The sequence below is a fragment of the Bubalus bubalis genome, chromosome 4 (assembly GCF_019923935.1).
Source record: "Bubalus bubalis isolate 160015118507 breed Murrah chromosome 4, NDDB_SH_1, whole genome shotgun sequence".
Taxonomy (NCBI): Eukaryota; Metazoa; Chordata; class Mammalia; order Artiodactyla; family Bovidae; genus Bubalus; species Bubalus bubalis.
In genome coordinates, this window is record NC_059160.1 from 148,080,910 (window position 1) to 148,108,479 (window position 27,570).

Genomic DNA, 27,570 nt, shown 5'->3' on the forward strand with positions numbered 1-27,570 from the left:
AGAGCCTAGAGGCCTTTTTTTAAGTGCTTGAGAAAGAAGTAGACAAAGGAAAACTGAAATGAAGAGGATTTTCCAGTCCGTCTCTGGTGGCTGGTCCAGAAGGATGCCTCGGTTCCTGCTCTTCGCTTGCCTCTTCGTCATAGTAACATCAGTGGCACCAAGGGGTAAGTCTTGTGTCAAGTACTTGGCACAATATTGTTTTTTGTTGGAGGAATTTGCTGTTATGTACAGGTTGTTAAGAGCAAGATTCCAGTATCTTAAATACTGGTTCTAGAATAGTATAAGAAAAGTCATTGATAACCTATGGAGATATGTTTTCAGAGAATTTCATTTCATGTTCCATTTAGCCTCTCACCTGGCATCCAAAATTTCCATGGATCTGCCAAATCCAAACAACTTTCCACGAGCTAAATATTTCTTGGAGTATGTGTAAAAGGAATTTTAACCTCTTTATTTTCTAGGCACTTTTATAGTCCTAACTTTAAGAGAAAAAAAAAAAAGATTTTCAGAGTGGAGGATAGAGTTTTTCCTTTAACAAATACAGGGGACTAACTGTGCCCATAAAGGCACAGATCTGGATAAATCAGACTTCTTAGGTTTGACATCTTAAAATATGACTTTTGCACTGACTGAGTGAAACTTAAACTCTCTCCCCACTCAGCTTTGGTACAAAACAGGCCAACAAAGCAAAGTTTTCATTACAGTTAGTAACAATTTTCTCTCTCCTTTTCCCATTAGAATGTAAGTTCTAACTAGAAGACAGAGTGAGAAGAGGCTGAGATGAAGAGAACCATACTCCTTGGCATTTTGGGGAAGCTCAGTGTTTAACTGCCCCTATTTCTTTGGGGTAACTAAGGCCTTGCTCTAGTAGTTTTAAGAATAAACATTAAAACTAGGCTTGAGACAGTAAGGAGACATGGAAAATTAAATGTCATGTGGTATCCAGGATGGGATCCTGGGACCGAGAAGGGTATAGGCAAAAACTAAAGAAATCGAAATTGTGGACTTGAGTTAAGGTATCAACAGTGGTTCATTAATTGTGGCAAAGATAACCATACTAGTGTATGATTATCTCATGAGGGGATGCTGGGTGCCAGAAGATGTGAACTCGTTATACAGGCTTCTCAACTATTCTCTGCATCTAAAACTAGTCTAAAAAATAGTCCTAAAGATAGGTCTGAGCCAAGTTTAATCACCCAGTATCTGCTGCCAGTAAGTAACCAAGAGTCGCTTGAGCCAAAGTCGTCCTTCCCTCACCTTCCTCTCTGCTTTCTCCCCACTCTCTTCCCTGGCTTAACTGCCCATTACCTCCTGTACCCTTCCATCAGACCCGTTCTCCCTTCTTAGATCTTTTTTATTTTAATTACCCCGCCCCCAGCACTTCTAGGACGTTTGACTCCAAGCCATAAAATGGGAAAACTTTAGAGGCTGGGGACTTTTTGAGGTGGGGGTGAGGTTGCCTGAGAGGAGAGAAGTGAGCAAAAAGGAAAAGAAGGGCCAGAGAAGGGGGGAGGTGGGAGGGAAGGAAGTGAAGGGGGAGAGGGAAAGAAGAGAAGGTGGGTTTCCTGCCTAAGAGAGAGAGAGGGCGAAGAATCGGGCGACCCTCCGAGGGGCGGGGCCGGGGGTGCGGACCAGGACCGTCGAGGACTCCTGGTCCCCGGGGATAACAGCGCGGCGATGCTGACCTTTGCTGTCTGCTTTGGGCCGCTGAGAGGTGATGGCCCCGGGTCGCACGGACATCCGCGCCGTTTCCGGCTCAGGGGATACGGGAGGGGCAGCTGGCCAGGGGGCTGATGGGCGAGAATCCCGGCAAAGGCTGCCCGGCTCTCTGCCAGCCAGGCCCCCTGGCTTGAACTTCGAGAGCAATCCACCCGGCTGTTTTCATTTGAGGAGTGTATATATGGGTGTGTGTACATATATCACCAGTTCAGGACGCAGCATGTACAATACCGAATTCTGGCCTCCACACTGAGAGTCTGAAAGCAGGAATTAACACCAGTGGCCATATTATTAAAGGATTGAAGTACTCCCTTAAAAGGGGGGTGAGTGGAATGGGTTTATTTAATGTTAGAAAATATTGCATGAGTAACTTTTAATATATGTTTATTTTACAGAAGATAGTAAATTTCTATTTGTGCCATATATCCCTACAAGAGAAGAAATAAACTTTTAACAAATAGCACAAGAAATGATAGTTATATTTAAGGAAAAACTTTATAAATCATGAAATAGTTACTGAGGGAGGTTTAGGAATTTCTGTAAAAGCCATTACAAGTTGAGTGCCTAACCATTTCTTGTAAAATTAGAGCCAAGGAGATGAACCAAATATTTCTATGAATATATAATCACCTGTGAAATTGCCCTGGAAACCTTTCTTCATAAGAGAAAACCACAGCTGGGAGAGCAGATGAGGGAACGTCTCCCTTTTCAGAGGGTAGAGAGTCCGTATGTGGACATTTCTTCCCCTCGAGAGACATCAAACCATGGTCTACAGCTGGGGTACTTCAGGGACATTTTAAGGAGGGTTGTGCCTCCCATGTGTAACTCTGCAAAAGTTTTTTTTTAGAATATGCAATGTTCTACTTATTTCTTGTCCTTGTTATATTCTCAGCGGGGCACTAGGCTACGCCCTCCTCTACATGTGACTGAAGTTTTGAGAGTGAACTTGAATTGGAAATGTAGACTGGGAAAATTCAACATATTTTCTTGACAACTTATCAACAAGGCCCATCACATTTAATTATTGTGCAGTATTTACTAAAGCTGAATTTCTTGTCCACAAAGTTTACTAGCCTTAATATGAATTCCCTGCCTACAATGTCAATTAAATCAGCTTCACATGCATTAAGAAGGATAGTATCCTCTGGCTAGGTCTCCTTTCTAGAATATCTTGATTTTATTGTAAGATTCTTTATAAGCAAAATTTGCCTATGTTAATTCAGCATTTTCCTGAAATTGAGAGAAGCAGTGAGAATACTGGAGATATTGCTGTCTTCAGTCATTAAAATGGTTTTGATAAGATACTTGTCTATGTTATTTATGCCTTAAAAATGCATGCTTGAAATGTTGCTGTATTCTAGACAGTGATGCCATGGCTAATTGTGAAGACACGAAGTTCATGATATTTTCAATAAGCTGGTGGAACATGTACCCACATTCACATGGAGACTGCCCTTGCCACTATACTGTATATTTCAAAGCATGTGCCAGAGGCCTTTTACTTCTCAGTGGAATAAGTTTACATATTTATTATCAAGCCAAACTACCTACTAGTACAAAATTCCACCCATAATCGTGCTTATAAATGACCATCTAGTTGGACCATCCAGTCTTTTTCAGAATATCCAAAGATGAAGAGCTTACCACACTGTGATACAGCTTCTCCAATACTGGGCTTCCCAGGTGGCACTCATGGTAAAGAACCCACCTGCCAATGCAGAAAACATAATGAGAAACGCCTGTTCAATCCCTGGGTTGGGAAGATCCCCTGGAGAAGGGCATGGAAATCTACTCCATGTATTCTTGCCTGGAGAATCCCATGGACAGAGGAGCCTTGCAGTCTACAGTCCACGGGGTCACAAGAGTCGGACACGACTTAGCAATCAAACCACCATTACTGGATAGGTGAACTGAAATGCACTTCCCCATAACAATTTGTTTTGTCATCGTAACAGAATACCTAATTCCTCTTTCACAAGCCTTTTCCATATTTTTTGAAAAGTAATACATAATATGCAGGGTTTTTTTTTTTTTTTTTCTCTCCAAATGATAGTTCTCAGCTTCTTCCCCAGTAAATAATTGTTAGGCTCCCTTCTAAATCTGGTCACCATCCTCTGAACATCAGGTTTGTCCATTACTTTCATAAAGTATAGCCTCCAGGTATGAACACAGTAGTCAAAATCCACTCTGACCAGTGCAGTGTTCAGTAAGACTATAACTTCCTTTGGTCTGAACAACAATCCTATCAGAGGAATACTGTGGATAAAAGGTTTAGTCCAATGCAAACACAGAGCCTTAAGTAGATTTGAAATAACTTTTCAAATGTAAAAGGCATTTATGAAATATGTTTACATCAACTTGAAGAATCTTAAACAACTGCTTTTAGGGACTTTAGATTACTTCTTTCTTGAAATCTAAGATCAAGAAAGTAAACTCAAGCTATTGCTGCTGCTGCTGCTACTGCTGCTAAGTCGCTTCAGTTGTGTCCAACTCTGTGCGACCTATAGACGGCAGCCCACCAGGCTTCCCGTCCCTGGGATTCTCCAGGCAAGAATACTGGAGTGGGTTGCCATTTCCTCCTCCAATGCATGAAAAGTGAAAAGTGAAAGTGAAGTCGCTCAGTCGTGTCCGACTCTAGCGACCCCATGGACTGCAGCCTATCAGACTCCCCCGTCCATGGGATTTTCTAGGCAAAAGTGCTGGAGTGGGGTGCCATTGCCTTCTCCGCAGGCTATTGCCACTGTGATCCAAATCATCAAGGTGCCTCTGAGGTGTCCTTTTCATTCCCAGCCCTAGACCCTTGTTCTGCTTACATCAGTCTGAACGAGCCATGGAGGAATACTGAGCACCAATTCGATGAGTCTCGAGGTTCCCCTCTATGTGACAACAGTGTGGACGGGGAGTGGTACCGCTTCACAGGCATGGCAGGGGATGCTATGCCCACCTTCTGCATACCGGAAAACCACTGCGGAACCCATGCACCTGTCTGGCTCAATGGCAGCCACCCTCTGGAAGGTGATGGCATTGTGCAACGCCAGGCCTGCGCGAGCTTCAGCGGCAACTGCTGCCTGTGGAACACCACTGTGGAGGTCAAGTCCTGCCCTGGAGGCTACTATGTGTATCGTCTGAGCAAGCCCAGCGTCTGCTTTCATGTCTACTGTGGTCGTGAGTACTTCCCTGGGCTCTTTCCCCTCCCCTCAAAGGCCACAGAAATGGCATCAAAGAGAAGCGTGCCATAGGAAATTCTGTGGTGGTAGTATCTCAGACCTGAAGAACATTGATTTAGGAGCACAGATATCTCTAGCTCATGATTTCTGGGGTCTGCTCTTAAGATTTCTGAAAAATTCCTAAGAATAGAAAGGGAAGGGAGCTATGACTTTGATCAGTGTTGTCTTTTATGTAATTTAGTGTGGATTTCCAGCCTTTCTGAGCACGGAAGACCCCTTCTTTAGACATATTTCAGACATCCATATGGTAGCATTGTGCTTAGTATCCATTGATATTTTTTAGAAATGATGTATAATGGGAAGAAGCTACTTGAGATCAGTAATACTTTCAAATGAATTTTCATGTTATTAATCCCATCAAAATCTGTATACATTTTAAAAATAGACTGCATAGAAGAGTAGAACATAATACTATTTAATCTATAGCTCATGTCTGGTGAGGTTTTGCAGAAAACACCAGGGTCACCCAGGGGTCTGTGGATCTGAAGTTAGGACTCACGGATCTCAATGACAGAACATGCCCATGCCCCTGGACAGGACCTCTTGCCAGTGGCTTATATAAACCCAGAACAGTGAGAATTCTCTTGATGTTGATTAGGAATTCGTACCCCATGATTGAACTCATGAGGCTTTCTCATGGATGAGAGTGTCCTCTGACCCTCACCCCTCATGAAAGGTCATCTTTATCCTTCCATAGATTTTTATGACATCTGTGATGACGACTGCCATGGCAGCTGCCTGGGTACCAGTGAGTGCACATGTGCTCCAGGAACCGTGCTCGGCCCCGACAGACAGACATGCTTTGGTAAGAAACTCATCTTGCAGTAGAAACAGGCTATTAGGGGCAAAAGGACAAATCAAATAAAAAACTCTTCTTGCCTCGCAGCACCACCATCTTTCCACTTTGCGTCTCTGAACGCTCGGAATGGGGTTTGCCTTTTTAGTTCATAATTAAAGCCTCAAGTCAAATTTATATCATGTACTGGGACAGCCTAGGATTATGCTGTCCAATCTAGTAGCCACTAGCCATATGTGACTATGAAGCTCTTGAAATATGGCTTCTGTGACTGGAAAACTGAACTGTAATTTTACATAATTTTAATTTAAAAGCTAATACTTCATTGTCATTGGAAAACTAAAAATATGTGGAACAACTTGAGTGAACTGTAAATTTCATGACTCTGAAGTACAAATCACATATTTCTGATGAAAATTTATCATCCAAATTGAGACATGCTGTAAGTGTGAAATATACACTGGATTTTGAAGACTACTTAAAAGAACATATCTCAAGGATTTTAATACTGATTATATATTACAATGGAACATTTTGGAAATGCTAGAGTAAATGAAATATGTTATTAAAATTAATTTTACCAATGCCTTTTAACAAAATTTTTAATGTGGCTAATAGGAAATTTTATATGTGTGGCTTGCTTTGTATTTCTATTGGATAGCTTTGGTCTAGAATTACCTACAGGTATACTCCTAGCTTCAGTGATATAATTTTGGTTTGTCTGAGTGGCAAGTAAGGGGAGTCAGGTTATTCGTTGGAAATGCAGAGTTGTCTAATTGTATATATGTTTTGTTGTCCACAGTTGGGAGAAAATAGAGTTGAAAAACCCAGGACTGAGGTCATCTCTTTTCTGTTTAATGTTATGAAGCTTTTTGTATTCAGACTCAAAAGAGATTTAAAACAAGTCTAGAGAGAAAGGGAAGCACTGCCCCACACCTGCCTCCTCCAGAAAAGCAGTAACAAGATCAGAATGGGATAGGGATCAGTATGAAAGGGCCATCAAAGGGTTCTTATTTTAGAAAAGCTTTTGTTTCTCAGCTTCCCCCCACCCCCTCCGACTGTTCTATGGAGCATGGTTAGGCCCTCCCATAACAGTTGTTACCGCTCTTGCATGGTCGATTTTGACTATGTGATTTATTGCAAACAGATTTGGGGTGTGGGAGATGATGGTTCCTACAATCCCCCCCAACCTCTCACACTGCACAGGCACACACACACACACACACACATCTGTTGGAAAATATTTGGCTTCCTTTTAAGGCAGGGGTTTTTCATTCATTTCTCTGCCTTTATTTTAATATAAATTTTGAATAGGTAATGTATTTAAATAGCTCCCAAATTAAACAGCATGACAGGTATACAGTGAAACATCTAGCTCTCTGTCCTCCATTTGTTCCATTTCCCCCTCCTCCAACTCCACCCCAAGTAAACTATATTATTTACTTATGTATGCTTCCAGGATTTATTCAGGCAGATATAAAAATAAAAATATACACATTTAATTACTGCTGTTGTTTAAATCAAAGGTCACCTGTTATTCACACCATACATATCTCTTGCTTAGCAACTTACCTTGGATGTTTCTGCCTATCAGGATACAGGGAGAAGCTGCCAGTTTCTACCTGGGGTCTGTCTACTGGTTTCAGGGAGATCATGAATTCCCTGAAATTAGAGGCAAAGCTTTGTGTTTATGCGTATGTGTCAATGTTACTTTAGTTTTTAAAAAAATATACAACAATTTTAATTATTTATTATAAATTATGTATTTGGGGGAGGCAGAGAGAAGAGTAAAGAAAATAATATAACAGACCCTCATGTACCCAGATTTATAGCTAAATTTTTCTTCTTTTTTTTTTTAATAAAATTTTACAGACACAGATAAAGCCAGCTCATGTCATCTCTTTTACTTCTCCTCACCCTCCAGGGGAATTAGTATTTTGAAGTAAGGGTATGTCCTTCTGGTCCCTGTTTTTATGCTTTTATTATTTATGTAATAAATAACAATAACAACATATATAAGTAACTATATAGCAGTGTTTTGTGTGTTCTTAAAATTAACATAGTTTTAAGAACCTTAACTCTTCTGTGAGATTTTCTCCACACTTTTTTCATTTTATACCTATAAAATTGGAATTGCTGGGGCCTTGAGTATCTGAGTTAGGCTGTAACGGACAATTAACTCCCAAATAACAATGGCTTAAATAAGTAGAAGTGTATTTCTCTCTCTGATAAAAAGAATCAGTCTCAAGGTAAGCAGTCCAGGCTTTGGACAGAGACTGGACCCAAGCACCAGTGTGGCCGTACCCAGGAAGGCTGCCAGCACCCCTATTCATCCACTGTCCAGGCAGTAGGGCCTAATCTTCTCAACTGTATTTTTCATTTCTACAGGTTCTGTGTGTTTGGTTTCAATTCTGCTTTGTCTTCCTACACATTCTTTTATTTGGTTACTGGCCTCGTATCTGTTTAGTAATTTTTTAAATCCTTGTATTATGTATTTTCTTGGGTTATTCTGTTCTCTATAGTTCAGAGATTACCAGTTGTTACCTTATCAGGTTTCTCATAGCAGATCATCTCCACCTGTGTAGTGTTTTATGGTAAACCATCTTCTATTGTAATTTTTTCTGTGGCACTCCACTCTTATCACCTGGTTTGAAGAAGTTGTTTTTTTTGTGTGTGTGTGTTTGTTTTTTTTTTTACTACACAGCAGTGTTTCAGATGCTTTTGTCACAGAAGTTTCACCAATCCAGGTCAAAGTTTACATCAGTTTCTCAGCTTCAAGATCCCCACGAGATGTGGGAATTGTGACTTCATACTTCAACCATGGCAGAGCCAGACTTGGCTTTTATGAAGGCTTTTTTCTCTCTCAGAACCTCAGGCAGAGAGCTCCTTACTGCTTACCCGAGCCTCAGAGCAGAGCCCTTCTTCTGCCCCTTTCACTACAGGGATGCCTTTTCCAAGGTCCCGGGCTTGAGCAGGTTTCAGTTCCTGCTCATCTTCTTTCAGGGACCCACGGCCGTGCCTTCTGTCATTTAGTGGGTATTTAAATCCCAGTCCCTAGTTTATAGCTTATATCCAACCCATGACCAATTTAGCTCTTCAAGCTCCCCATTTTTTGTTTGTAGGAGGAAGTGGATTGACATTTGTTGCCAACTGTACATTTTTTATAACAAGAATCATTATCCTTTATCAGATTCTTAAAAAGGATAACAATCATTACTTAAGTACAATATGGGAATATTCCAATGTTTATTTTTTTAAAGGTGGTTTTTAGTATTTTGAAGTCTTTACTGAATTTGTTACAACATTGTGTTAGTTGCCCAGTCGTGTCTGACTCTTTGCAACCCCATCAACTGTAGTTTGCCAGATTCCTCCGTCCATGGAATTCTCCAGGGAAGAATATTGGAGTGGGTTGCCATTCCCTTCTCCAGGGGCTCTTCCCAACCCAGGGATTGACCCCAGGTCTCCTGCATTGCAGGCAGATTCTTTACCATCTAAGTCGCCAGGGAAGCCCTGTTACAATATTGCTTCTGTTTTATATTTTGTTTTTATGGCCACGAGGCACATAAGATCTTAGTTCCCCGACCAGAGATTGAATCCTCACTGCCTGCAAAGTCTTAACCACTGGACCACCAGGGAAGGCCCTTCCAATAGTTAAAACAGATTTTAAAGGCAGTTGTTTATAACGTTGGGTTGGTCAAAAAGTTAGTTCAGTTAGTAAATAGAGTTTGGTTAGTAAATAGAGTCAATAGAGTTCTTCATGAAAATGAAAAATGTTTTTTTTACTTAAAACTGAACAAAATTTTTGGCCAACCCAACAGAAGACTGCCTCACTAATAGTATGCATAATACATATATTTTAGAAAACATGAATTTTGCATAGCTAAACAGTTCATAACATTTTGATTCCACTTGTTTGATTTAGTATGAATGGACTGCTAGATTTTTATTTTTTAAAAAAATAGATATGCAACAATCAACAAAGTTTTACTGTATAGCACAGGGAACTGTAGTCTATATCTTGTAATAACCCCTAATGGAAAATAATCTCAAAACTAATATATGCGTATATGTATGACTAAATCACCTTGTTGTGCACCTGAAACGTTGTATGTCAACTATACTTGAATAAAATATATCTATATATATATTAAGGAAGACTGCTTCACAAAAAATTTCATCAGACCTATCCTTTCGCAATGTAAATTTATTTAATGCATTTAAAACACAGTTTGATTTGTAAGTTTCAGGAATTGGAGAAAATGGGACTCGCCCATACAAGCAAATAAGTGAAACCAGGTAACAAAGGGAATTTCATTTCCCCAACAGTTTTGCCCTGAGGAAGGAACTGGCAAACAACCAGCTGCCTTTCACTCCAGCAGAGGGCAGAGGGACAAATAATTTGGTTGAGGAGACCAGGTTAATATTATATTGGAGATGGTTTGTGGAAAGTCTGTGAACAGGATCTGAAAAGATGTAGTGATTCTGCTAAGCGGCTTGGGAAAAGACTGCATGGCTCAGCACTGTGTAAATGGTGTGGTTTCTCTTCTACAGATGAAAATGAATGTGAGCAAAACAATGGTGGCTGCAGTGAGATATGTGTAAACCTCAAAAATTCCTATCGCTGTGAGTGTGGGGTTGGCCGTGTGCTAAGAAGTGATGGCAAGACATGTGAAGGTGAGATGGGCAAGAAGGGATTCACATCAAGAGCCCCCACTAATCCACTGGCTGATTTTTTGGACATTTATGAAACTGTCCAGGGTTAGAAGAGAGTAACAATTCGGCTGTGTAAAGAAACCACTCATCAGCACTGAGTATCACTGCAGGATGCTTGTTGCAGACAGAATGCAGTGCTGATTTTATCTCCAAGCTTTGGCAGAAGGGAGCTGTTGCATGTTGCAAGAGACAGAGAGCTGCATTTTTAGTTTGGGATATAAAAACTGGGTATTCCATGTTTCTCAAACTTTAATACACCCACAAATCACCTGACATCTTGTTAAAATGCAGGTTCTGATTCAGTAGGTCTGGGGTCAGGTGAAGATCCTGCATTTTTAAATAACTTTTAGGTTCTGGCTATGCTGCAGACCCAGGGAGCACATCTGAAGTAGCAAGATAATGGAGGCAGGTGGCAGAACAAATGGTTTATAGCAGTTTCTCAGACTTCCTTGCTGAGAATCACCTGCATGCTTTTAAAGCCGGCCCTTCCCAGGTCTCTCTCCTGGAGACTCCGGTTCAGTGAGGTGGGAGGGGCCTTACAGTTTGTGTTTTTACCAAGTTTCCTACCTGAGTCTTACCATCTTGGAAGTTTGGGAAACTGGTTTTTATGAAGTCATTTATTTTACTTATATGCTTTGCATTTATTAGAGATTAACACATGTCTGGAGATAAGTAAACTTACCTGATTTGATAGTAGAAATGCTGTATGGTGGCAGTTTTAGTCACTAAGTCATGTACGACTCTTGGACTGTAGAGTTGGACATGGACTGTAGCCCACCAGGTTCCTCTGTCCATGGGATTTCCCAGGCAGGAGCACTGGAGCGGGTTGTTATTTCCTCCTCCAGGGGATTTTCCCAACCCAGGGATGGAACCTGGGTCTCCTGCATTGCAGGGGTTTGCTGCATTTCAGGCAGATTCTTTACCAACAGAGTCACCAGGGAAGTCCAGAGATTCTGTATGCATTTTGTATAATTAAGTAATAAAAAATAATTTGAAATGTATGTTGAATAACTGAAATGGAAATTGTCTACTATTATGACATGAAGCTTTGACAGTATCCCTTCTCTCAGGCACATTTGCCCTTGCAAATTATCTGAGCTGAAATTTCATAATTTCTATTTTAATAAATCTGAATCTTATGACATTGAGAATTGAGAGACCAAAGAAAGAAAAAAAACTCTGCAGATTATAGGAAGAGATAAATGCTGCTGCTGCTTATCATTATTTACAGAGGACAAATGATATGTCCCAGAGGGTAACTGAATGTGTGGCATAATACATTATAACACTGCTTGTGAGTTCACTTTATTCTATCTATATTCAAAATAATAAACTTCTACCCGAAAAGGAAAAATTATGGCTAGTGGTCACAATTTATTTCATGCCACAAAGTCTGCATTATTAACTCAGGGTCCATTAACCAGGATATCAAACTGCTGTCTCTTATAAAAAGGCTAAATGTACTTTAAGCTTTATTGGATAAGGGTAATATCCTGAATCCTCCTTAAATCTTATGTTATACAGCCATCTTTGCATATTTGTATATTAATGAAATGTTCCATGAGGAACATTTGTAATTATCCATGAGTATTTTATTGGAAATATTACAGTTAATCCTAATATAATTTTAAAACCTAATAATCATAACTGAAAAGTATTTTAGCAGAATATAAAGTTTGACTATGAATTACACTTTAGGATTAAGATTCATATTTGAAGCCCTTTTTGGAGTTTTTGGGTTTTTTGTTTTTATGGAAATCCTTATATTTTATTGATAGTCCAAACATATTTGTTTCTTTAGCTAGTCTGTTAGATTAGCATATTTTCTTTTTTAAAATAAAAGGCTCTTTTTAATTTTTAAGTAATTTTTATTGTTTGTTTTATTATGAAAGAGTTATGTTCATAGAAGAAAATACAGAGAAGTAAAAGATATGGACCCAGAATCCCATTTGCTAGATATATCCAGTCTAAACATTTTGGTGTATCCTTGTAAGAGACTTAAAATTCTTCAATCCAAGTAAGAATTTCAGCTTATTTTGTGCGTTGCAGTCTTAGATCTGGAAATATTCTTAATGAACATTTAATCTAACACTTTCATTTTACATTTATTGAAACTGACACCCAGGAAAATTAAATGACTTAAGGAACATCACTTTTAAGAAAAAAATTTCCTATTAATGTTGATTTTAACATTTTATAGCATATTTTATGCTTTCTTCTATATCATTATATATCATTTGCAGCTATTCAAAAAACCTGTAAGAATACTTTTATCTTTTTTAACTACAGATTTATAAATAGGTCATAAGCTAATTTCTCTTAAATTTTGTGAAGATTAATTCACTGCAAATTTATTCTCTCTCCCTATTTCACAAAAATTGATTCATTCCAACTTAATTAACTGATGTTCCAAAGAACTAATATTTTTATCATTATTGAACTGAGACTTATAGCTATAACTGGAAATTGGCTAATATCTTTCCCTGAACATCTTAAATGAACTGAAAGCATTCTCCCCCACTTTTTTTTTTTTTGACCATGCCATGAAGGATCTTAGTTCTGACCAGGGATCAAACCTGGACTGTTGAGATTGAGAGCTCAGAGTCCTAACCACTAGACCACCAGAGGATTCCTGAAGGCATTCCCTTTTAAATAGGTTTCCCTTTGAAATCGTGTCCGACTCTTTGCGACCCCATGGGCAGTTGCCTGCACCAGGCTCCTCCGTCCATGGGATTTTCTAGGCAAGAGTACTGGAGTGGGTTGCCATTTCCTTCTCCAGGGAATCTTCCCGACCCAGGGATTGAACCCAGGTCTCTCGCATTGATAGACGCTTTACTGTCTGAGCCACCAGGGACTTTTAAATATTACCTTACCCCTAAAACAGGGAGCAGCAAACTTTTTCTGCATAGACTGAACAGTGGATATTTAATATGGAATTTGTTGAAACTACTCAAGTCTACCCTCGTAGTGAGAAGGCACCCCATAGATAAGAGGGAAATAAATGAGCATGACTGAGTGTGCTAGTAAAACTTTATATACAACAGCATATAGCAGCCAGAGTTTGATGATCCATGATCTAGAAGATAGCATCCAGAACCCACAAAGGTCATTATTTTTCCTCTGCTAACTATGACATTATGTGGTAGTTTCTTCATTTTTCAACTGAATATTTTTCCTTTTTTGCCCATTTGATTGAGTATGCTTTTTGAAAATGCAAAACTTTTAAAAAGAAAACTTTAAAAAGCTGCTTCATAAGAGAAGAATGAGAGAGCTCAGTAGAGTGGAATCTCTGTGTGCTGTCCAGGTCTCATTTTTATAATGTGCTGTCAACCCAAGAAAAATATCTACAGTGCTGTTATTCCTAGAGATTCGAGGAGAGGGGCTGGTGATCCAACCATTGGCAATAACTCTGAGTAACTCTGATCCATTTAGCTGCTCTGCTTGAATTTATATTTTGTCAGTTCCTTTTACATCAGTAATAAACATTTCAAAATTGGGTGGACTAAATGTTACAGCAATTAAGAAATGACTTTCCGTCTTCCTCCCCAAATTATACTTTAATTGTGAGAAAAACAGACAAATCCGGGTTGAAGGGCATTCTACAAAATGACCAGCTTAAATGGTGAGAGCTGTGTTTGTGTTGTAAGATGGCTCTTTGTAGCTCTAACATTTAATCAAAACTTCTTTGTGGACATTCCGGCATGTCTCAGTGACTGAGCTGGGCCCCAGTGATACTATGGTAAGTCAAGTATAATGCCTGATGCAAACCATGAGCCCAAGAACCAGAATTCTTGGGGAAGAGGGCTACAAGATCCTTCCTTTTTCTTTCGGTTTTTATTGCAGACATTGAAGGATGCCACAATAACAATGGTGGCTGCAGCCATTCTTGCGTTACATCTGAGAGAGGCTATCGGTGTGAATGTCCCCGGGGCTTGGTGCTGTCTGAGGATAACCACACTTGCCAAGGTACTACATGCTTAGCCTCTGCTCTGACTTCTTCTGCCCCAAATTTCCCTGTCTTCCTCACCCAAGTGTGTCAAGATTCTCATCTTTTACAATACCAGCTCTTTCAGCAGTGTGTGTTCACTCTGGAATCATTCAAAAATTGCAGTTAAAAAAATGTAACATAAAATTTACCATCTAAACCAGTGTTAAGTGCATAGTTCAGTAGTGTTAAGTATATTCACATTTTTGTGCAGCAAATCTTCAGAACTTTTTCATCTTGCACATCTAAAACTCTGTACCCGTTAAAAACAGCTACCCCTCCCTCCTTCCTCCCTGCAGCCCCTGGCAACCACCATCCTACTTTCAGTTTCCAGGAAGCCAGCTATTTTAGGTGTGTGATATACATGGATTCCTACAAGTTGTCATTTTGTGATTGACTTAATTTCACTTAGTAAATTGTCCACAAGTTTCACGCATGTAGCGTATGACAGGATTTCTTTCCTTTGTAAAGCTATTCCACTGCGTGTGTACACCACATTTTATTTATCCATTCATCCATTGATGGACACTTGGATTGCTTCCTCCTCCTGGCTATTGTCGATAATGCTGCTATGAATATGTGTATGCAAATATCTCTTTGAGATCCTGTTTTCAGTTCTTTGGGATCTATACTCAGAAATGGATTGCTGGAACATATGGTTTCCTTTGCTTCTTACTTTTGATTTCATTTACCCTGATTTCTATTATTAGTTGAATAACTAATATTCAATACTTAATTTAGATGGAGTTCCTCTTTTCTAACAGATCATTGTTTTTCTGGAAATCTAGTTATTTATGTCCAGAATATTAATTTATTCATCCAGCAAATATTTAATAAGCACCTATCTGTGATTTCTTAATACTAAGTCATTGCTATTATGTGCCCTCATACACTGATATTGCCCTCATGTTTTGTCTGACAGTACTCAGAAGTACTTATTTTAGGACATTTGTACAGTCTTGAGACGAGAATGCTTAAGAAAAGCAATCTTTTTATATTAAATTAAAGTGGGATTTATATCACAGTTTATGGTTTACTGAGCCATGCAAGGATGATTTGGAACTCTTCCCCAAGTGCACTAATGCTGTTTTTATTACCACTGTTTTATGGGGCAATAATTAATGGTGAAGTCAAAGCAGTAACATTATGTAATTTAAGCCCATATCAAAGCAGTATTTTTCCTGTATTGCCAATAAATTGTGTTTCTGCTAAAAGTTCATTTTTAAGTGTTTTGATACATGGAGTTATGCTAGACACTCTTTCAAATGTTTGTTAAATGGAAACTTCAGAACACTATTTCTTCATTTGGGAAATAATACAGTATTTGATGAGCATTATTTGACCACAAAAAAGCTCAAAGTGCAAGAGGGAGAAGTTGTTTCTCCTAGTAGTCTCCGTCCCCTTCTCCCAGTTCCGCTTTCCTGGTTCTAACAGCATCCCCTGTCCCCACAGTTCCTGTATTCTGCAAGTCGAACACCATCGAAGTGAGCATCCCCAGGGACCTGGTTGGCGGTCTGGAGCTCTTCCTGACCAACACCTCCTGCCGAGGCGTGTCCAATGGCACCCATGTGAACATCCTCTTCTCCCTCAAGACGTGTGGCACAGTGGTTGATGTAGGTTCTTCCTGGAGGACTCTTGGGGAATGACCAAATCTAGTTATTTGGGAATTGGTTGATGAAGGTGTGCGTTGTGGCTTGTGTCATAGATGACATATTTCCGCATAAAAGACTGGCGCTCAAAAATTCATATGCTGTTCATTTAACAAACGTGTTATTGAGCATCTGTGCTGTGCTGTGGTCCTGACACTGGGAAGACAGCAAGTTAAAAAGAATTCTGCTCTTTCAGTTCTCAAATACTATTGAATACCATCTCTCCAACATGCACAGACATTTTCCTGAGTGCGTCAGCCCCAGTACGGGGAGCCTACTGTGTCTCCTCTGACCAATTATTTTACTTGAAGAAAAAATGATTAATTCATGAGATAACAAGTGAATCCAAGGATTGAACCAGGTAGAGGTAAAAGATTTGTTCTTCCTTCCAAGAATCTGTGCACAGCCCTGTGCTGGGGAGGCTGAGGGATATGTGAAATATATGCAAAATAAGATTCCTGACTTAGGAACATACATGGTTCCTAAAAGACAACACACATAAAATATGAGTCAGGGATACAGTTGACGGTGGTATAGGAGGCCAGAAAGGGACAAACCCTGGAGTAGTCAGGACAAGTGAGACTTGATTTGGGGTGGAAGCATATGCCTGGTTTATACAGGCAGAGAGGTGGAGAAAGGGCATTTCAGATGAGAAACAAGTGATCAAGTCTCAGCGATGTGAATTCTTGAGGCTTATGCTGAGCGAATGGGCTACATAACCTGACTGGCAAGGAATGAATAATGGAAAGGAAACTGGAAAAGTGGGTGGAGGGAGACTGTGCTTTCAAAGATCTGCTTTGTGTGCTGGGGTGAGACGTTTGGCTTATCCCCATAGGAATGGGATGAATCGGGCACTGTTATGATGAAATCAGAAGTGGACAAAATGAATAGAAAAAAGAGGACCTAGACCCAGGAGTTGGTGTAGAGGCCCTTGCAATCAAATAAACAAGTATTTATTTATGGAAACAGAGAAAAATCAGAGAGCTAATTAGACTTGGGATGAGATGTTGGGGAGATATTTGAGAAGGACCCACTTTAGGCAAATTGTGTTTTGTCATATCTGTGGATAATCAAATAGAAATGCCCTGCAATGAGCCAGGGGTTCTTGGAACACAGGAGAGCAGACAAGGCTAGAGATGAAGAACTGAAAATCATCTCAGTAAATGCGACAGCTGAAGCCCACATGCAGATAAGCTCAGCCCAAGGTCATGCTGCTGCACAATCACCAAGTCTAGGATTCCAGAAAAAATATAATATACAGAGGCTGTTCTTTTCTAAACTATCAGAGCTTTGAATTTGCTGATTCTGCATAGCTCAGGTTTTTATGATTAATAACTCCAAAGGAATGTGTGGGTTGACCATGAAGTGGTATATAAAACTCTTAACAGTCAAAACATGTTAGTAAAAAGAGGAGAAGCGATTTTTTTTTTTTTTTTAATTTCAGGTTTTAGCAACTGAATCTCTCATGTGTTTTGACATAAAGAGAAATTTGGAGAATGTTATGGTGGGCAGCAGGTAGGGTGCTCTGTAGAAATAAACAGAGACTCTTTCCTCTCCTGGCTCTGGCCTGGCTCAGGTGGTGAACGACAAGATCGTGGCTAGCAACCTGGTGACAGGTCTACCCAAGCAGACCCCAGGGAGCAGCGGCGACATCATCATTCGAACCAGCAAACTGCTGATTCCTGTGACCTGTGAGTTTCCACGCCTGTACACCATTTCCGAAGGCTATGTTCCCAACCTTCGCAACACCCCGCTGGAAATCATGAGCCGCAGTCAAGGAATCTTCCCATTCACTCTGGAGATCTTCAAGGACCATGAGTTCGAAGAGCCTTACCGGGAAGCCCTGCCTACTCTCAAGCTGCGAGATTCCCTCTACTTTGGTATTGAGCCCCTGGTGCACGTGAATGGCTTAGAAAGCCTGGTGGAGAGCTGCTTTGCCACCCCCACATCCAAGATCGACGAGATCATGAAGTACTACCTCATCCAGGATGGGTAAGTAGGCTTCTTGAATGATGGATTAGCCTTAGTTCTCATCCGGGTCTTCCCTGGTGGCTCAGATGGTAAAGAATCTGCCTGCAGCATAGGAGCTGCTAAGCTGCTAAGTCACTTCAGTCATGTCCGACTCTGTGCGACCCCATAGACGGCAGCCCACCAGGCTCCCCCGTCCCTGGGATTCTCCAGGCAAGAACACTGGAGTGGGTTGCCATTGCCTTCTCCAATGCAGGAAAGTGAAAAATGAAAGTGAAGTCGTGTCTGACTCTGTGCGACCCCATAGACGGCAGCCCACCAGGCTCCCCTGTCCCTGGGATTCTCCAGGCAAGAACACTGCAGTGGGTTGCCATTTCCTTCTCCAGCAGCATAGGAGGCTCGGGTTCAATTCCTGGGTCAGGAAGATCCCCTGGAGAAGGAAATGGCAACCCACTCCAGTGTTCTTGCCTAGAGAATTCCATGGACAGAGGAATCTGGTAGCCTACAGTCCATGGGATTGAAAAGAGTTGGACAGACTGAGGGACTAACACTTTCACATTTGATCTCTGGACACAATAGCAACTTCAATCATTTCATAAAACCAAGCAGCACTCTTGCCTGCTCTTAATTAGTTCAGAAACCACTTGTGCACATTTTCGTGGTAAAAACCGGTGAGGAAGAGCAGAGTCCAGAATGACTCCAAGGGGTCTAACTTGTTATGACTGACTAGATGTCCTTAACCAAGATGAAAGGACATAGGTTGAAAAGCAGATTTGCTATAAAAATACTGAATATGATAATTCCAAATAATATTCTAATGTAAATGCCTGGGCTTCCCTGGTGGCTCAATGGTAAAGAGTCTGCCTGCCAATGCAGGGAACATAGATTGGATCCCTGGTCCCTTGCCATTTCCTTCTCCAGCAGCATCTGAGGCTCGGGTTCAATTCCTGGGTCAGGAAGATCCCCTAGAAAAGGGCATGGCAACCCACTCCAGTATTCTTGCCTGGAGAATCCCATGGAACCTGGCGGGCTACAGTCCATTGGGTCACACAGTTGGACACAACTGAAGCAACTTAATATACGTACATAGGATTGATTAAACTGGTCAGAGAGATTGTAGAGCATGGGTGGCATGGTTGTTGTTCAGTCTTTAAGCTGTGTCTGATTCTTTGCGACCCCATGAACTGCAGCACTCCAGGCTTCCCTGTTTGCTCAAACTCATGTCCATTGAGTCAATGATGCCATCCAACCATCTCATCCTCTGTCGTCCCCTTCTCTTGCCCTCAATCTTTCCCAGCATCAGAGACTTTTCCAATGAGTAGGCTCTTCGCATAAGGGTGGCAGATGGGGAATGAGAAATGCAAGAGGATAAGGATGTGGAAGCAGCAAATGCAGACCCCTCTTTTAAGAAGTTTGGTCGTGAAGGAGAGAGATGAAATAATTGGTTGGTTTTAGGAGAGGAGCGATCAAATGAACTTTGTTTCTGTTTGCTTGTTTTATACAAAGGAGAGTTCTGTATTTGTTGAAGTTTGCATGTGTCCATGTATCATTAAAAGCCAAACAGTTACCACATCTACTGCTTACATTCCCAGGAAAATTACACTCACATCCCAAATTCATAGCTGTATCTCATCAGTTCCTTCCTCATCCTCAATGTCAGATGGGACATATCTCTAGCAGGTCAGGACCTGCCGCTTAAGAAAAGGGAAATGGCCTAGTGCAGAGCACCACAGATGTGCCCTGGTTCATGCCCTTTGCTAATTACCCTGATAGACTCTGAAATTTCTCCTTTGCTTTTAACCCCCTGGATCTCTCACCACAGGCGACCTTTCCCTGCGGCTATCCATTTCCTGCACAGTGATTTTAAACTTTTGATACACATTAGGATCAACTGCAAAGCCTTTCTAAAAGTAGCAATATCCCAACCCAGTTCTCCACTCTCACTGCCTTATTTCCAGCCCTCATTATCTTTCACCTGGACAGATGAAAGCTTCCAAACACAGCCTCCTACATCCCAGCTCTCAAGTCTCATCTCCACAGAGCCCTGGGTATCCAGTCAAAAGAAAAACAAATTATATATATAGTCAGATTCCTGTTGAAAACATACTGATGGCTCTTGACTTCTTTGGTTGGTAAATTTAGCTGTTTACTAGCAGGAGTACCTCTAGCTTCAGATTCCTGTAGCCTCCTTAGCTTGTTTTCACAATCTGGAAAAGGCATCTGAGCTGCTTTGGATGGCTAGAGGCAGGTCTCATAGGAGACGGCAGGCCTTTGGGTTTCTTGCTGTCTTAAAGTGATCCCCACAGTGTTTTAAAATGAAACATAGAAGCATCAATTTTTATTTCTTTTCTTTTTCAGTCACATAATTAGTGCTAAGTAGATTTGGGGATGGATTTACTTTGTAGGGGGTGATTACTTTTAAATTTTTTACAGGTTTATTGCAGTGCTGTTTGTACACAATAAATATGCTATTCAAAGTATACAGCTTGGGGAATTCCCTTGAGGTCCAGTAGTTAGGACTCTATGCTTCCACTTCAGGGAGCTGGGTTCGATCCCTGGTCAGGGAACTAAGCCACCCAGTGTGGCCAAAAGATTAAGTGTACGATTTGGTAAGTTCTGATGTCTACATACTGGTGACGCTATCACTACATCAAGGCAGTGAATATTTCTCTTACCACAAGTTTTCTCCTGCCCCTTGCATTTACTTTTGAAAACATATAGTCTTAACTGGGAAAGTTACTGGGAAAACATGTAACCCAGACCCTCAGTTAGGATTCTATGCTTATATTTTATACAGTTCTAAGAAGATGTGCTATTTAATTTTCCAGCCTTTAGCACACACAAAAACAATGCTATGGAAGATATTAAAATTGTTCAAGAGCATAAGCAGAACTCGAAAACACAGCTATGTGGATTTGTTTCCACTATACATGGGCAAATAGTTTCATCTCTAGTGCAATATTGGATAGTACAGTATTAGCTAAGAGCAGTAATGATGCATTTGAGATACTCCCTCAAGAAAAAACATAGCTCTCAGTTTGGCTCGCTATGCCTCACCCTCTGACCTCTACCTTCTCCAGTTTCTGCTCCTGCCAAAGAGAACTATGGGCATTTCACAGTTTCTGTTGCTCCTTACACTCTCTTGATTCTGCAGCTGCCATTTCCACTGCCTGAAATTTTCTTTCCTTTTTCTTCCTGTCTGATTCTTACTGGTCCTTTGAGACACATTGGGATTTTTTTTTTCCCTCCATGAAGCCTTCCCTGATTGTTCTAACCAGAACTAGAAATCTTCATCGTCCTCAATGCCTTGCCTACATACAGTAAAGCTCATTAACTATTTGTCTAATGAATTATTGAATGAATGTTTTCATAATACTAATTTGGGGCTAGTTCAGAGTCCTAAAATAAACATAATGCTGTTTACTTATATTTGTAAATTGGTTGATTATTCATTGTCCTCAGCTTGAATTTAAATCAGGCTGGTTTTCCCTGATATTTAACACATCTGATTTGCTTCCCTCTAGTTTTAGTTGGCATATGGTCTGAGAATGCAAAAAAAATTTAATGCAAGCCTAAGCAAAGTAGAATTAGAAAGTTTATCTCCAGAAAAAGAAACATTGAATTCCAAAGCCTGCTATTGGACAGCTTTTGGGTAATCAGGTATTTGAACTTCCCCGTACTGTTTGCTGTTTCTTTCTTTTAGCACATGAACTTGGAGTTGATGAACTAGAATTGTCTAATCCCAGCAAACACCAAATCAAGAGCCAGAGTTTGTCTTGGGTTCTATTCTGTAATGTGTTACCCTACAACAACTCTTCCTCTTTAAAAAATAGTATTTTTTTTACTATTCAGCCACAGAAAAGAATGAAATAATGCCATTTGCAGCAACATGGATGGACCTAAAGATTATCACACTAAGTGAAGTAAGTCAGACAGAGGAAAACAAACACCATATGCTATCACTTATATGTAGAATCTAAAATATGACACAAATGAACTTATTTACAAAACAGAAAGAGACTCACATAGAAAACAAACTGAAGGGGAAGTTGGGATTTGGGGAAGGGATAAAGCAGGAGTTTGGGATGAACAGATACACACTACTGTATATAAAACAAACAACAAGGGCCTACTGTATAGCATAGGGCCTCCCAGGGGGCACTTGTGGTAAAGAATCCACCTGCCAATGCAGCAGACTCAGGACATGTGGGTTTGATCCCTGGGTTGGGAAGATCCCTTGGAGGAGGAAATGGCAACCCACCCTAGTATTCTTGCCTGGAAAATTCCAGGGACAGAGGAGCCTGGTGGGCTACAGTCCATGGGGTTGCAGAGTCAAACACGACTGAGCATACACAAACACTATAACACAGGGAATTACAGTAAATATCTGGTAATAACCTGTAGTAGAAAAGAATATGAAAAAAAACATATATGTGTATACCTAAATCACTTTGCTGTCCATCAGAAATTAACATCGTAAATCACCTATACTTCAATTTTTTTTAAATAGTATTTTAGGTAAAGATAAATTGAAAATGCTGAGGCAGTTACTGGACTTTTAAGTTCCCCGACATCACAGACCATACTGTTCATCTCTAACTCCTCTGCAGCACCCAGCAGAGTATGTCACACAGATTAGATATGCAATAGGTATTTGAGAACATAATCAGAAATGGCATAGATTCATTTAACCACAGGAAAATGACAATGTGTACATAAATATAATAAATAACAGAAACCACATTATATTTCTAGATCCTCTTCAGTTTAGGGGAATAAGGTACCAGTGGTAATACAAGTCAAGGTGTCTTATTTTTAAATAATTTTATTGGATTTTTTGACTGCCCTGAAACAGCAATTAGCAATAAACTAGAAAGTGTTCTGTAAATATGTGGAGTAAGTATCCAGTTTTATAGGTGTTTATATCTGATCCCACTTTTTTACTGCCTGGTAGACAGAAACTATGAAGCATCCACATCCACGAAAAGGAAAATAGGTAAAAGTTCCTTTTGAATTCAGAATGGATTTGCCATACGTCAACCTGAATCCGCCATGGGTGTACACGTGTTCCCAATCCTGAACCCCCCTCCCACCTCCCTCCACAATATATGTATGAGCCCTGGCCTTTAGGAAAAATGGTTCATCTATTCTAATCCTTGGGCTCAAAGTGGAGAATCAAGAACCCCTCTTTTCCCCCCAGCTAACCCTGAGGTGAGCCTAGGAGTTTCACTTCAAGTGGTAGACCTGAGATTAAAATCTCAAAGCCTATCAAATTAAAATTTGGCATTAAATCTGTGAAAAGAGGTATTAAAACATGTTGGAAGTAAATTATTTTCCCCCAATAGGTCTAGTTATTATCTAAGAAACTGACATCTTTATGCAGCTCCTTGTTGTACAAATTGGGGTTTACTCACCTTTGGATCCCCTTCAGGGGTGAGTATCTGTTAGGTGTCTGATAAATATAGTGAAATTTCATTAAACAAAAGCCTTCTCAAATCAGTAATAAAGTACATGAATGCAGAATTCCTGCTGCTGCGTCACTTCAGTCGTGTCCGACTCTGTACGACCCCATAGACCGAAGCCCACCAGACTTCCCGTCCCTGGGATTCTCCAGGCAAGAACACTGGAGTGGGTTGCCATTTCCTTCTCCATTGCATGAAAGTGAAAAGTGAAAGTGAAGTCGCTCAGTTGTGTCCGACTCTTAGGGACCCCATGGACTGCAGCCTACCAGGCTCCTCCGTCCATGGGATTTTCTAGGCAAAATTACTGGAGTGGGGTGCCATTAAAGCCTTAAAAAGATACCCCAATATCAAAAGATATCTTTATAATAAATGTTGTTGCTGTTACTAATACTTCTATATATTGACTTAACAGGAGGTCCTGGTGCACAGTTTGTGGGTACAGTGAATGAGAGATGGGACAGAGAGCGTTAATGAGCAGAGCTGTGTCTGAGATGCCTTCACAGGGAAGGGATTTCATTTTTCCTTCATTCTCAAAAATCTTGAGTGCAGCCCAACCTCCTCCACCCCGTTTGCCTCTCCTTGGACCAAACCCGTTGGACTGGATTGTTTTTCCACCCCTGTTAAAGAAATCAAGTCTTACGTGCTGTCCTGCCCTGCTTCCAGCTGTGTTTCAGATGACTCAGTGAAGCAGTACACATCCCGGGATCACCTCGCAAAGCACTTTCAGGTCCCCGTCTTCAAGTTTGTGGGCAAAGACCACAAGGTGAGCCGAGCACCTGTACCTTGCAGAGCTGCCTGCCCTCTCCCCCCATGAACCCGAGCCTTCCTACTGTCCCAATTGGTTCACATTCTAAAGCCTACCATTGGGATCTGCATGACCTTATGAAAAGTACTATAAAACTGGCCATCTAGAATCTTAACACCTCCGTGAATGTCAGAATCATCTGCCCCCTCCCAATAAATTAACTAGGCTTGTTCAAAGAAAATATGATGTGATTACAATACAAAATCCTTGTGAGCAGGTGTGATTGAAAAAGCCTGTGTAGTGGTCACATGGCAAACTATATGGAGAGAATATTTGCAAAAAAGACAAATAGTGAAATGTTCAGTGAAAACAGTATTTCACTGTTTTACATGCCAATTCAAATAATTATAAGACTATTTTATACATATGAAATTTTAAAAAATTATAAATCCTAACTTTCAAGGCTATAGGGAGATGTGTATACTAGCAATATAAGTTGATATACCTTCTAGAAAGTTGTGTAATAACCTGACAATTAATTAATAATCTGACAATGTGTAATAACCATAAAATTATCAGTCTAAAATTTTCAATTCTGACAGCTTCTCAGAAACAAAAATAAAAACATGGTTTGTTGAATGTGCTTATAGAGTACTGTTATGAGAGAGGCATTAAGCCAGTGCATAAATTGATGCAATATTAAGCAGTTAATGTACAATGAAATATAGAAAAAGGAGATATGAAAAAACTCTTGTCATAAAAAATTGAAATGCAAATTGAATATGAAACAGTTTTTTAATGTATATAAGTAAATAGAGGTTATAAGAGGCCATATATTGATATACTGTGTTAAGGTGGAAGGTTTTTTATTTTAGTAGAATTGTTGAAACAACTTAAAGGAAAGTTTGAGGCCAACAGTTTTTTCCATATCGCATCTAAGTGTATTCATGTGCTGTCCAGCTTCATCACTGTTCGGAAATAACTGCTAACCATGATGGCTAACCCTGACCTTCCTCTTCAACTCGGCAGCAGGCATTTGGGAAGTTACTTATAGGAAGAAGCTTGGAGAAAGAACTTGTTACTTTACACAGAAGTGGGTGGGACCCCATGTTATGCCCAGACCTTGATGTGACGAATCAAGATGTTAATGTTATTAGACGTTGTCCTCACAAGGGTCTCTTGTGTCCAGGCACGGAGGCAGAAGTTGTGGATGTCAGGTTTAAATCAGCCATGTGATTGAGTATGTTTGCCACATTACTAAATGTGTGAATCTGGACAAGATCCTTAACCTTCTTAATTTCCTTATCTGTAAAATTGGGATGACATCTGTCTCAAAGGGCGGTTGTTTAGATGAAATGAGATAAAACATATGAAGTATTTGGTAGTGTCTGGCTTCTAGTAGGCACCCCCCAGCTGGCAGCTGTCTTCACTGTTTTTGTTCTTTATCATTGTGATCTTTCCAGGAAGTGTTCCTGCACTGCCGGGTCCTGGTCTGCGGGATGCTAGAGGAGCGTTCTCGCTGTGCTCAGGGCTGCCACCGGCGCGTGCGTCGGGAGGCAGGAGAAGAGGACGCCAGTGGTCCACAGAGCCAGATGCTGACAGGCGGGCCAATCAGCATCGACTGGGAGGACTAGGACAGCCCACCACCCACGTCCTCCTGCAGCTGCCTGTCTCTCTGGAATTCTCCCCTTGTCTTCTGAGAACATCAGTTGACACTCTAGAACACCATGCTGCTTTAAACCTTACACTTTGGGTTTAGACAAACCCCCAGAACCGACTCACTCTGACTCCAGCCCACTGGGTCAGGAAAAGTCACCTCACTGCTGACCAGCCTGTTCCAGATGGAGCTTCATCCTCCTAAAGTGGAAAGCTGTGCCATGCATCCCCAAAACAGCTCACCCCCATGCTCCCCCATTTCTTTCCTGCAATAAAACACCTAGAGTAGGGCACAGTAGCACCACCACTAAAACCAGAAGTTGGGTATATTATTCCAAATTAGGAATTTAAAAAATGAAATAGTGGCTTGAAATTATGGCTTAAATACCCACTGACTCCTTAAATATGTAAATAATAATTATACCCTAAAATTTCCATTCAAATACAGAATAGTTATAGGGGATTTGGAAGTCTATCACTGTAAGTATGTACTAAAAATAAACTATTTGGATTTTCTCCTGCATAATATTTTCCTCTGGGGTTTTTATGTTGTCTTAAGTAAACTATTTTCAATTAATAAATGTTAATAAATTCATTAACATGTATTTAAGTGGTTCAGTGACTGAACAGTAGACAAAATTAAAATATGGTAACATATGCTCTGTTATTTGGCATTCTGTGCCCTCAGACTGACAACAGAAAAAGCTATAAAGCTACACCATACTCTATTTTGTAGGTACTTAATAAGTTTTATTGAAGTAAATATCCTAAACCACAGAGATAAATGTTATCTGCAGTTAAATCCACTTGCTAAATATGCCCATTCATTTTATGGCTTTACAGAAGATCAGAAAGCAGTTTTTCTACTTTTCCTTTTAGAAAAGGCTGCAACCAACAATTTGTATTGGAACCAGTAACATTAACAAAAGGAAGAAAAAGGAGAAAACAATCTAAATTAGGGGTTGGCAAACTTTTTCTGTAAAGGGCTGAAGGTAACTAGTTTAGGCTTCCTGGCTCATACAGGCCCTGCCACAACTACTCAGCTCGGCTGTCCTAGCACAGGAACAGCTGGAACTTTACCCAAACAGGCGCTAAGCCTGATATGGCCCAGGCCTTTGTCAGTCCCTGACTTCAGTGGTCCTCAGGCCTCACAGTGCATCAGAATCATTGGGGAGTGTTTCTAAAATACCAATATGTAGGCACCAGCCCCCAGACGTTCTTTAAGGTTTTAATACTCCTCAGGTGATTCTAATCTACAATCAGTGCTGAGAACCAGTTTTTAATACACATCAAGTGATTCTAATCTGCAATCAGGACTGTCTCTCGCTCCCTTCAGTTTCCACCGACTTTTCCTAGCTGTCTTCAGTAGCGGTTTTTACCAAATGCTTCTCAGATCTTAACATGACACTAACATCGCTTAGTAACTGGGAATTTCAACAGGACTAGTTCAATGAAGGAAAAAAATGGAACCCCAGAGACCTCACTCTGTCTGACCTGCACCTCCACAGGCTTTAATCAAGTTAAATCTCTGACCTTGTCTTGTTCTTAACTCTTCAGCACCAGTGATTATAATTGTTGTTGCTGGAGGAACTTACCAGGTTGGGTTCTGTTCTCTTCTAAGTGAAATGGAAGCACGTTGGTGATAGTGGA

At 40.4% G+C, this 27,570-nt stretch overlaps 1 protein-coding gene across 2 annotated transcripts; it reads left to right on the top strand.

Moving 5' to 3' along the window:
- Window positions 1-6: 6 nt before the first annotated feature.
- Window positions 7-26,443, top strand: OIT3 (oncoprotein induced transcript 3). 2 transcript variants are annotated; one of them, XM_006060590.4, is made up of 9 exons: window positions 7-164; window positions 4,510-4,884; window positions 5,644-5,751; window positions 10,294-10,416; window positions 14,299-14,421; window positions 15,893-16,053; window positions 17,666-18,081; window positions 24,183-24,282; window positions 25,728-26,443. In XM_006060590.4, exons 1-9 carry the CDS (start codon window positions 59-61, stop codon window positions 25,896-25,898), a joined length of 1,683 nt encoding a protein of 560 aa, XP_006060652.3. In that variant the 5' UTR covers window positions 7-58; the 3' UTR covers window positions 25,899-26,443. The 2 variants fall into 2 exon arrangements, with proteins under 2 accessions (XP_006060652.3, XP_044798177.2); XM_044942242.2 differs by lacking the exon at window positions 7-164 and adding an exon at window positions 2,021-2,042.
- The last annotated feature ends 1,127 nt before the right edge of the window (window positions 26,444-27,570 follow it).